Here is a 12,261-nt window from a genome sequence, read left to right on the forward strand (position 1 = left end):
CTGGTATTGGGAAGAAATGTGATGAATAAGAAACACCAGGGTGAGCAAGGAGAGGCCACTTTAGAATCCATGGTATTTGCACGATGCACTCATGACATAAGAACACAGAAGAGACAAGAAGCCTTTTGATCTTCAAGCCCCAAAACTACTGTAATTTGACCTAAAGCTTGAAAGAGATGGTGAGGGCAAAAATTTCACCAACTGGCCATTTTGATTCCTTCTCTTCCCTTAGGTTTGGAGAGTTAGGCCCAAAATTCTTTAACTCTCTCAAAAAAAGTGGATGCACATAAAATGTAACACTTTAAGAAACTGTAAGTCACCCATGTAAGAATTCTCAGTCTCAAAAAGCACAATATGAACGCCGTCATTTATTAAAATGTGTATTTATTCCATAGCCTAATTTATTTGGGGCTGTGGCTTATTAGTTATTAAATAACCTAGGTATTCGTTTTTAGACTACTCATTTCAACTCAGATTCTTCCATCAAGTGGGTGACGGCACCTGTCTTAAGGGACCCAAATTATGCTGATCATAAAAATCCCCGAATATATGCAAAATATCCTTTTTAACATTCACAAAAGGAAACCCCATAGGTACTCAAATATGCAAGCTGTAAGTTAATTTTTAAGCAAAAGTTTCAAATATAAAAAAGAATCAAGAAAAGAACCTACAAATTATTCTCATATTTAAGATAATAAAGTCCCATTTTAGAGGAAAAGTATACATGTGGCATAGCTTTAAATTCAGGCTGGGCTTTATTGCCAAAGTCCTCCAGGAATGGAAACACTATTATTTAGTGTGTTAGTGGCTAAAATCAAGTCTATTTGATTATATTAAAAAAAATCATTTGGGGGAGAAATTATTATTTAAATCTTAATTGACTATATATAATGTTCACTACTGAAAATCTAAGATTGAGAAGTAAAAAAAATTGTTATAACACTGTTGAAGGAAGGTTTAAAAACTACGAGTGTGAGACAGTAATGTTTGGCTAATCTGGGGTCCAAAATATTTAATTAAGTCCAGAATAAACTGATGAATTAACTAACATTAAAAGTAGACAGTGATTAACGTTAAAAAAAAGATTCATTTAGTAGGCTTTTTTCCTTTTCTGATGGGAGGTAGAGACATTTAAAAACAAATTCCAGAGCACCTGGACCAAGCTGATAAATATCACCTTTTGGTAAGGCAACTTCGGAAACTGATCAATGATATCTGACTCCGGTATAAGTAAGTTTCCAATTTCTCTTGGATGAAAGCTAAAACCAGAATTATCCTAACAAAAAACTGTAAGACACTGAATGATGGGCAGTACACATTTAGAAATTCTCCATGCTGTAAGAAAACAACACACGGGCCATGTAAGAACAAACAAGATCTTGGTCTTGTTAAGAAAAAAAGACTCAAGCCAAGATCTATAGTTGAGATACTACACTGAGCAATCATAGGTCTTCACTTGTATAATTAACATGTAGTTCCTTGCCCTTCCGGCTTAGTTTTTAATTTATGACAAGACACCACTAAATTTCAGACAAAAAATATATATATATATTTTAAATCTTTACAATAAATCAAGATGTAGGAGCTTACAGAGAACACATTTGTTTATTTAGGTACTCAATTCTAGCTCCCTCTGAATGCAAATAACCCTGGTAACAGTGTACAGCGTCCTCTCTTTGCTTTTTAATAATTTTAAAGGAAATAATACATTTTGACTGTATTTAAGTCTGTGCAAATAATCCTTCAGAAGAAATAGCCAAGATTCTGTTTGCAGAGGTCATTCCATCTCTCGCAGATGATGACGCGAGTTAGTTTTGTCTTCAGATAAAGTGCTCCCGCCCAGCAGAACTCTAGAGGGTCCCAGACGTCCAGTTCCGTGAGGCCCAGTCATACGAACTCCAGCTTCCCATGCCCGCTGTACATGCCCCAGTGCACAAGCGACAGGATGCGGTCGTGGCTGAGGTCGGCTTGTCTCATCTTATCGCAGGTCAGACAGCAGTTCTCATGGCCACTCACGGGCACCATGCACTCCAAGTCCAACTTCGCCACCTGCCCCTTTTTGGAGTGGTGTCCATGGAAGCTGTAGTGCAAGCGTGAGAGCATCTGCTGCCGCTGCTCCTGCAGCCTCTTGTTCTCACTCCGCAGCATCCTCAGGGCCAGCATAATTAGCAACACCAGGATCAGCCCCCCAGCGATGGGAACTGCGATCACCGCCGCCCGGAACCACAGCTCTTTGGAGGACGTCAGCTCCTGTACTTTGGTGATGAGGTTTCTGCTACCATCATGCTGATACCTGTTCCCTTGTCCTAGAGGGGGCACAAGCAAAACCATCAAACTCGGTCACCCCTTCCTGGAGCTTTGCGAGAGCATCTCTCCTTTTAAACGTGGTACCCCCCTTAAAGGAGATCAAACGCTAAAGGAAATTAACCCTGAATATTCATTGGGAGGACTGATGCTAAAACTGAAGCTCCAATACTTTGGCCACCTGATGTGCACAGCCAACTCACTGGGAAAGACCCTGATGCTGAGAAGGATTGAGGGCAGGAGAAGAAGGGGATGACCGAGGAGAAGATGGTTGGATGGCATCCCCAACTCAATGGACATGAGTTTGAGCAAACTCCGGGAGATGGTGAAGGACAGGGAAGCCGGTTGTGCTGCAGTCCATGGGGTCGCAAACAGTTGGACACAACTGAGTGACTGAACAACAGCAATTCCCTTAAACAGAGGCTTCCAATTCAACCAACATTTAGAACAGAAATGCTGCCCAATGAGGCAGAGGAGCTTCCAAAAACATTTGTTTACAGACTGTCATTACTGATTATTAATGGCCTTTTAATGGCTTCAAAATGTTGGGGAAAAAACAGGCAAAACCTATTATGCAGACAGAAATCTAGGGCTCAGGCAGACATGAAAGTCACTCAATAGAGATGCATCTTTGCGCCCAGCCTGGCTTCTCCCTCAGCTGTCTCTAATTACATCAACAACAAAATCAATAGCAGACAGACAAAGCTGTGGCTGTCACAACCCTAGAGGCCAAGCGAGGGTTTGGTCAGAGTGGGTGCCGCTCCTACCTGAGGCCTCCCCCTTGGGCGGGGTGAGGACATCCTGTAGCCCCCTATAGTTACACATGTCTTCGTGACAGCACTCCAAAGAAGGCAAGGGGCTGCCGGAGTGGTTGTGAGCCTGTCTGGCTTGGCAGATGTCCGCTGTGCTTGCCAGGGAGTCCAGGCAGCCATGGGTGAGCGGGGAATTGGTGTTCTGAGGATCCAGGAGTCTGGAGAAGCAGGCGCTCAGTTCAGATTTACACATGTAACCAGTAGCCACGCAGTGTGCTGCATCACAGTAGCATCTGATTTCACCTGAAAATGATGGGCAATTGCATCAAATGGCTTCAGAGACCAGATAAAGCATCAGCTTCAACAACTGTGCTATGCTAAGCCCCTCAGTCGTGTCCAACTCTTTGAGGTCCCATGGACTGTAGCCCACCAGGCTCCTCTGTCCATGGGATTCTCCAGACAAGAATATTGGAGTGGGTTGCCACGCCCTCCTCCAGGGGATCTTCCTGACCCAGGGACTGAACCTGTCTCTCTCAAGTCTCCTGCATTGGTAGGTGGGTTCTTTACCGCTAGCACCACCAGACCCCAAATTTCAAAGACATTCACTTTAGGGAATATTCAGCTGAGGGCTTAGAAGGGCTGACCACATGGATCGCTGGAGCCCCTTATGCAAGTCAGTGCTCGAATCCCAAGTTAGATAAATATCATTTTAGAAATGTATTAATCCACATAGCAGAGGATGAAAGTTCAGTGTAGGATAAGCTAGCAAGTAATTAAAAATAACACTTTTGTCTTTGAAGCAAAATAATCATCACCAGGATTTTTCCTACCATAAGGTAAATTACATTATTGACTTGTTTTAATCCTACATGACCATACAACCTAAAATGCTAGGCTTTTTTATTTTGTTAGTATAAATATTTGATCGGAACTGCTGAATTGTTTACTACCTTGAAGGGCTGTGCCAAGGTTTAAGAGCTTTCGCTAACACCTTATAAAGTTATTAACTAGAAACACAACAATCTAGAAATTGCTCTGGTCAGGAGGTTTTAAAACTATGAAACTGGGCAGCTATTTGCAACCTCTCTAGAAAAGGCAAAATTTGCCTATAAAGATCTGTTCATGCAGGGGAGCTTTTAGTCAGATATTGTAAAACAGGAACTAGGCAGTTTACAATTAGTGGTTTGCTTGCCAAAGTCAATTTCTTTCAGCCCAAATGGAAAGTCATAAAACTGGGGGCAGGGAGGAGGGGGTGAAACTGCAAGGCTCCCTCCTCACCCCACCCCTCAACTCCCCAGTTTTATATGTAATTCAACATGGGATCTAAAACGGGAAACACTGAAACTGAAAATCCTCTGCTGGTTGAATGAAAAATCCTTAAGGAAACCTCAAATTTTTCTACAGGAAGTGATTAAAAGTTTCCTTTATAAAACTTAGTTTGTGAGTTGCAAGGGGGTTAACATTCTGCCACAAGATCTGAGACTTCCATGTCAATTTCTGGTTGAAACAATCTGGGGCTGGGAGTGATCACTCACGTGATACCTGACCTGGTGGACCTCGGCCACTGTCACAGGCCACGGCTATAGCCTGCTGTGAACTGAACTTAGGTACATGCCTCTCCCCAGCTTCTCCATCTGAAGTGCTGTCTTAGTTTCAGAAACCAAAGCTCTGAAATTAAACACCAACACCCGGCATTGCTGCTCTACAAATCTCCTCCCAGCCTCACCTTTCTTCTTTCTCCTCCTTTCGTGAATGCCTGAGTAAGATGTCTCATTTAATTATCTGTCCAAATTCCAGGCCACCGTAAGGCTGCTAGTGCTTCAGTTCTTTTTAAAAAAATAAAAAAAACCCAGCCAACTAAACACAGATCTTTGGCAAGCTGAGTTTCACTGTGCAAAGCCAGAGGTCCTCCTCCTGTCCTAGGTCTGGGCCTGGGTCCCTTCCCTTCTCCAGTAAATAAGACCTTCCAGTTAGAATCCTGCTTTGCACAAGTTCTTTACTTCTCTCTCCAACCCCGCTTTTTCGCAGAAGCTCACTGATCTTAAGTGGGTGGTGACTGAATATCCCTAAGTCTGACAAATTCCACATATAGATTGAAAGAAGAAATAAAGCAGATTAAAAGTCCATGTTGATCCCATGCACTTCAGACATCATGCAGAAAAAAAGAAAGCTGAATACAAGCAAAATGCTGCTTAAATATTTATGAGAGCCTATTTTAAAGACTATATTTTCAATGACCTAAAACAGTCTAATAAAAATTTGACAGGTAACTAGGAAAGTTCTAACAACTTTTTTTTTTTAATTGGAGCCACATTGGAGCAAGTTGAATAGACTTTTGTGTAACTGTATTAAAACTATATTTCTGCTGTTTCATAAAGTTTCTTCCTGTGGCATGCGAAAAGGCCAGGAGGGGACTGGTATTTTGAAGCAGGGAACAATGCTCTTCTGTCTGCCCCCCTTTCTGGTTACTGTATGTGGTGATTAAACAAAAATGTCTGCTTCAGTCAGGACGGCTACAGGAGAGGCTGCTGGCTTCTTTTAAAGCTTTTGAAGTCCGCAGCAGTCAGAAACCTCTGATCCCCTAATTATATCATTATCAGGCGCATAGTTTCGGTATCTGTGACTTATGTCAGCCGCGGTCCGGCCCCGTTCGGCCGGTCTTTGATAGACCGGGAGGCTTCCCTCTGCAGGCTGCTACGAGGGCTGTTATTTAGGGTTAATTACAGCCTTTCTTCCAAAATAAATAAATACTGTAGCACATCATCTCTGCTGGCCCGGCTGATCCTTCAACCTCATGCCTGCTACATGGCAATTAGAGAAAAGGGGCGGGGGGGGGGTGCAAAAGCTAAAAATGCCTCCTATTTTTAAGAAAAATTATCTGTTCACAGGACAAACAGTAGGCAGAGTTCGTGGCAGGAGAGGTGGCGGGCCCTTGAAATTCAAGAGAGAGTTGTCGGGGAAAGGCGAAAGCCTGCAGAGGGGGAAAAAAGAAAAAAAGAAACTGACCGCTGCAATTTTTTTTTTTTTTGAGTAGTGTTTATAAAATATGAGGTGAGTGGGAAAAGAGACTGCTGACGGAGTCCACACCTTCCAGCCCCCAAGCAGAAGCGCTGCCCACACCGCTGTACGCGGACACACACCTGGGACACCTACACGCGGGGAGGAACCACTCGGGCTCACAAAGACAGTCAGACACACACGGACACTCACGGACAGAGACATTTAAACACGGAGACACTCACAGGTGAAGATGCTCCAATACAGAGAGACACACAACAGACACACAAGTGCACTCACGACAAAAACACTCAAATACAGACACACGTTCACAGCAGAGACACATTCAAATACAGAGTCGCGCACACAAACCGAGACTCTCAGACTCAAACTGGGACACACACACGAAACACGCGGGCACGGTGCAACGGCGGGCGGGAGACTGCGGTCCCTCCCGGCCGCTCCCGCCCCGCGCAGCGGCTGCAAACGCTCAGAAGTTCACGACCGACAGACTCGCACAAACAGTTTGACAACCACTCGCCCAGGTCTCACTCCACCTCCACGCGCCCGGCCCCGGGACACCGGGGTGGGCGGGTGGCCCCGAAGCCACCGCCGCGACTTCTAAGAACAGACAACTTGTCGCGACTTGCTGGCTCGGCGCGGGAGGCCGCCTCTGCCGCCGCTAACAAAGCCCCGGGACCCCGCGGCCCTCCCCGGGGAGTGCGCGCCCCGCCAGCCGGCGGGCACCCACCTTTGGTGAGCAGGACCGCCATGGCGCAGAGTTCAAGCTGCAGCCAGATGAAGATGTAGCTGGAGTGGCGATCCATGGACACCCCCCTCCACGGCCCCGGCGCCCCCGCCGGCTCCCGGAGCCGCGGCTCAGCTGCAGCCTACGGCTCCCGGCGCGCGTAGTGCATGGGTAATGCCCGGGGCGCGGTGCCGGGCCGCAGCTGGAGCATGGAGAGCGGCTGGAGGGGCGCGAGGGGCACGGTCCGGTTCCGCAATCCCGGCTCCCTCCGCTCGGCCCGACAGCTGGGTGGGCTTCAGGCTCTGCTCTCTTCCGTCGGCCACTCAGCAAAAGGAACCAGCAACCCAAGGCGCCTACACTGCCCGCGGCGAGCTCCCGCTTGCGCCTGCCTGGGTCCGACCGGCTCCGCGCCGTAAATAGCGCCCCGCGCGGGGAGCCGGCAGGCCCCGCCCCGCTCCGACCCCGCCCAGGCCCCGCCCCTAGCGCCGTGCGATTGGCCGCAGGGCTCCAGCCGCTCCGCCGGGGGGCGGGCCGGGCGCGGGCGGAGGGCTCTGCCCCGCCGCTCCCGAGCGGCGCCGGCGTCTGGGCTGCGGGCGGCGCCGGCCGTCTCCCGCGCTCCCCCTCGCGGAGGCCGGGTGTCCGTGACCTTAGGGATCCGCGGGTCGAGCTCGGCCTCGGGCCCTGCCTCTGTCCCCCGTCTCAACGATCCTCCCCACCCAGCCTCGGGCCGGCGCGCCCCAACGTGTGGCTTCCTCTTCGTTTCCCCGAAACTCACGAGGGACCCGCGTGGCCGCCTTTGGACCCGTCCCGCCGTGCGGCTGCCTCGGGAGCCCGGGGAAAGCCGTGGCGGACCCTCGAGTGAGCCCTGCCGGCCCGCGTGCGCCCGGGGAGGGCGGCGGGGCGCGGGGCGCTTTCCGCCTTTCTCCCCCTCCCCTCTGCGCATCCGCCTCGCTCGCCCGCCCTGTGATCAATAAAAGCCCAGACAGACAGACTGTTGATCAGCAGGAGCCGCCGAGTTCTCCTGGGTAGACGGGACGAGTAGCTGGCTACAGACACTTAACGAAAATTAGCAAATCCAAAAGCACCCGGCGCCAGCGAGACGACACAGGCCGAGACTGACACTCAATTAACCACCCCCCAAACAGTCGCAGGCAAACACAGCGGCTGACCCTGATCAATATCAGCCTGGCGGTGATCTCCTTTCTGAGATGCTAATTCATTTATTAGAACTTGGGGGGCTGCCCGCCCCAACGTACCCAAAGGCGGTTGGGGGGGGGGGTGGCAGGATGCTGTTTTTTATTTTTGTGGAAGTGAAATTCAGTTTAAAACTCTTATCTGAGGGGAAGCTCTTTCCTCCTCTCTCTCCCCAAAACCCGGGATTAACAAAAGTCAACCATTTGCAAAATTTCCTTTTAGGATCAGCCAACATTGTGCGACCTGGTAACAATGTCAGGAGTGGGGCGGGGAAGAAAGGCGCATTTAAAGTTAAGGCAGGAGGAGCAGTCAAACCTTGAGGACTAGAGTGCAGAAATGAGCTTTAAGACTAAGAAGAAAAACTATATATATTTATGTATATATGTCTCTAGGACTGATAATCCAGGCGAACCTTGAAAAGTTGCTGGAAGTCCACAGAGCTTCAGAATGTAGTTAATGAAATTGCCTTTGAAAAATGTCTATATGTAGAAAAATAAAATAATTTCATAAACTGATGTCCTGCCCATTACTTCACTAGATCAAAATTGTGTCTAAAAGAGCAGGGGGCTGGCCCAGCAGAAGGTCAAAGAGGAAATTAAGCTGGTTAGGGCACCAGGTAAACAGCAGGCATTTCTTTAGTTGGGGGGTTGGTCGAGGGGGGGAGCTGCCCAGCAGCCCTGAGGAAGGGTTTGATTAGCACTTCCTGACATCTAATTCCTTGACAAGTTAACAGTTCTAAGGGGTTTATGCAGACAATACTGTTCTTGTAATGACACACTCCCTTTTAACTCTAGAGTCAATTATTAGCTAACAGGAAACTTGGAGTACATTCATTCAACTTTTGGACCACCCATTGTAGTTCAGACTCACAGTTTGTGTGTTAAAAGTCAGAAACTAAAAAGTAAGTCACAAACAATGGAGCTGGCAGATAATAGAGATTATGAGCACAGTAGTGATGCATAAAGAAAGCAGAGGGAATCAGCCCAGGAAGGGAAGCCAGTCCAGAAGGTCTACCGGAAGCAGTGACACGCACCGTGACTCCTAAAGACTGAAAGAATCGGGAGGGGACCATTACAAGCACAGGGGACTCCAGGAACTTGGGCATGATATTCACTGATCGCACTGGAGTGTGTGGGTGGTAAGGAGGGGTTGGGTGGATGGGAGGACAAGCAATTGTTTATTGCTGGAGCATGAAACGTGGAGCAAGGAGTGGACAGAGATGCACCAGGAAATAACCATATTTACCTGTGATACAGATAAAAATTACTTTTTAATAGAAGAGGGTGTATGGGGATGTGTTGATGAAAGTCATATTGTAGTAAAATCTTTCTGAGTGCCTTTCCAGCCCTGTTCAGAGACTGTCCATTTTCTCTGGAGTGGGCATTGGCCGCCAGCCTAGGGCCCTCTGCCCCTCTGCCAATAGCTTGTTACATGACCCCAGCTGGACAAATTAGGTTCTCTCTTCTGGGTCTTTAGACTGAGATGCTAGTCAATCTCTAGAGGTCACTTCATGGAAGACAAATTCAGAGTCCATCTGTGTGCAAAGCAAAAGGAAAAAAAAAATGACAGAGATATGTAAGGTGGCACAGATGTTAACTATAAAGTCCTCTTGTTACTTAAGCTCCTTTTCTTTCAACCCGAAGAGTTCAAACACTGATGTTTATATTTTGCTGAATTAATATCAATTGTTGTTATTCCAGGACGTATAATTTTTTTGTTCCAAGTACAATTCAGAATGAGAACGTCATGATCAGGCAATGATTCTACTTCTTTTGCTTTCATTATTAGCTTAATGGGCAAGCTTTTTAAATGGCTAAAAATTAGTTTTAAGAGAAACAAGTCTGCACTTTAATGGTTTTGGAGCAGACATGGACTTTTCAACTAAATGAACTAGTGTTTGAATCAATATGGAAAATCAAAATCAGTTTAGGGATAATATGTCAATTATGAGGCCATATCAATAGTTGAGAGGATAAACAACAATTTTAATTCAATTTAAGGCTCAAGAAAAATTGCTTCTATACAGAATTTTACTTGTTTTGTATATGATTTGGTTATTACTTTCCCACATGTAAGTTGATAAGGAGAAAATAGTAAACTCTAATGGGCTTTTTCTTTTATTTAAATCAACAAATGAAATCAGTGACCAAAATTCTGTTTACCCTTTTGAAGAGAATTCTGAAAATATAAGCTGGGAACCAACTATCTATACCCAAGAACAGAAAGCTGATTTGGGATGTAAAACTTGTACTAATTAAACATTATAATAGTTTTGTACTTTCTAACAGTGTTCTAAATGTGATATCTATGAACTGTATGCTATATAATCACAGTATGCCACTATGATACACTTTCATGGTTGTTCTATACCACAGAAAAACACTCTATTTTTTTCTTATATTAAATAGGAGAAGAAAAAATAAAACCTCGAGGGTTTCTATGTCCTCATTTTAACAAAGATGTAAGTACCCTTGCAATCTCTGCTTACACAAATAACGCCATTGTTTCCCAAAATTATACGAGATCCCCCATTTCAGCAATGCCTCTCTCCAAGATGCAGATGAAAAATATCTTGGTACATTTTGTCCAGAAACAGTTATGTTTAAGTTCCTGGCTAGCATGCAAATTATTGCAGTCTAGAGATAGAATCTAACATTTCTGCCTGTTATACAAATGTCTACCAACCAACAATCCACAGAGGTTAGATAACACTTTGAATTCCCAGTAGCAGGGTGTTTTTTGAAGTCATTTGTTCTCAGAAGTTTGGAGGGCAGAGCTAAAATTTACTTTCTTTGGAATATGGTCAAAGGTGAGAGATTAGCCCAGCTCAAAGGAATGACTGTCTAGTGTAAAGTTTTTCTTTTCTCTTTTCTTTCAAAATGGAAAAGGAGATAAAGAACAGAGTGCAGAGTCCAGGAGGTAGTGTGATAGGGCCTAGACAAAAAGGAGAAGATTCCCAAACATCCATTCTCCCACAAACTAGCAAAAATGCTATCAAGCCTTACAAACACCATAGATCTTGCGGATAATCTAGAACAGTAGTCCCCAGCCTTTTTGGCACCAGAGACTGGTTTCGTGGAAGACAGTTTATCCACGGGCTGGGGCAGGGATGGTTTCAAGAAGATTCAAGTGCATTACAGTTACTGTGTACTGTATTTCTGTAAAGTATCCATGGAGCATCTGTTGAGTTGAGGTTTTCTTAAAAAAAAATTTAAGGCAACTAAGTTTAGAATGCAGTAAGTAACAGGGACCTCCTTGGTCCTACAGTGGCTGAGACTTCTTTCAGTGCAGAGGATGAGGGTTCGATGCCTGGTTGGGGAGCTGATATCCACATGCCTCAAGACCAAACAATCAAAACATAAACCAGAAGCAGTATTGTAACAAATTCAATAAAGACTTACCAGAAAGAATACAGTGAGAAACAGATTAAAAGAACATTATGAATTTAACAGTGGACATCGTTTATAATCAAATAGTATCAAATATATTCTGTGTGATCCTTGATACAGTCTTTGTTCTATTGACTTATATTAGTATAGTCTCCACTTCAGCCAGTAGAACTTCTGGAAATTATTCAATAATTTATATTAGTTTTTCCTACCTGGTATCAAATAACCAGATTGATTCCTTTTGTTCTTTTAACTAAAATGGTAAATTAATCTTTTAAAGCAGAGAAATTACCTTAAATTCCTGCTTAAAAGAACATCCTTGACCCAGAATGCTGTTCAAATTCATTCAATGTATAGTATTTGGGGTTCTATCTTCTCAACTGGCAATACATCATTTGCGTTTTTGGGGGGTTTTCTTTTTTCTTTTTACTGTTCATGTACAAAACATTGAGGGCTTACCTGTTGGCTCAGTCAGTAAAGACTCCTCCTGCAATATAGGAGACACAGGTTCAATTCCTGGGTTGGGAAGATCCCCTCGAGAAGGAAATAGCAACCCACTCCAGTATTCTCACCTGGGAAATCCCATGGACAGAAGAGCCTGGCGGGCTACAGTCCATGGGGTCACAAAACAGTCAGACATGACTGAGCAACTAAACAACAACAGCAAAACACTGAAATTCAAAGCTTTGATACTTTCATTAGACAATCCAACATTCAGACTCTTGCTTGACATTTGGCATCCTTGCTATTCTCCCAAACCTCCTGTATTTCCACGGTTCTACATTTACTCAAGCTTATACATGGGGTATAGCTTCCAAGACTTTCAGTGAATGCCTGAAACCTTAGATAGTACCAAACTCAATATAGACTATGGGGA

General features: G+C 45.2%; 1 protein-coding gene across 1 annotated transcript; it reads right to left on the bottom strand.

Annotated features, from left to right (window-relative positions):
* On the bottom strand, positions 351–7,230 carry BAMBI (BMP and activin membrane bound inhibitor). Its single transcript, XM_018057206.1, has 3 exons — positions 6,805–7,230; positions 3,072–3,359; positions 351–2,306 (listed from the first exon to the last, which is right to left on the bottom strand). The coding sequence occupies exons 1-3, from the start codon at positions 6,878–6,880 to the stop codon at positions 1,888–1,890; spliced, it is 783 nt and encodes a 260-aa protein (XP_017912695.1). The 5' UTR covers positions 6,881–7,230; the 3' UTR covers positions 351–1,887.

This window comes from Capra hircus, chromosome 13, assembly GCF_001704415.2.
Source record: "Capra hircus breed San Clemente chromosome 13, ASM170441v1, whole genome shotgun sequence".
In the NCBI taxonomy this organism is placed as follows: domain Eukaryota; kingdom Metazoa; phylum Chordata; class Mammalia; order Artiodactyla; family Bovidae; genus Capra; species Capra hircus.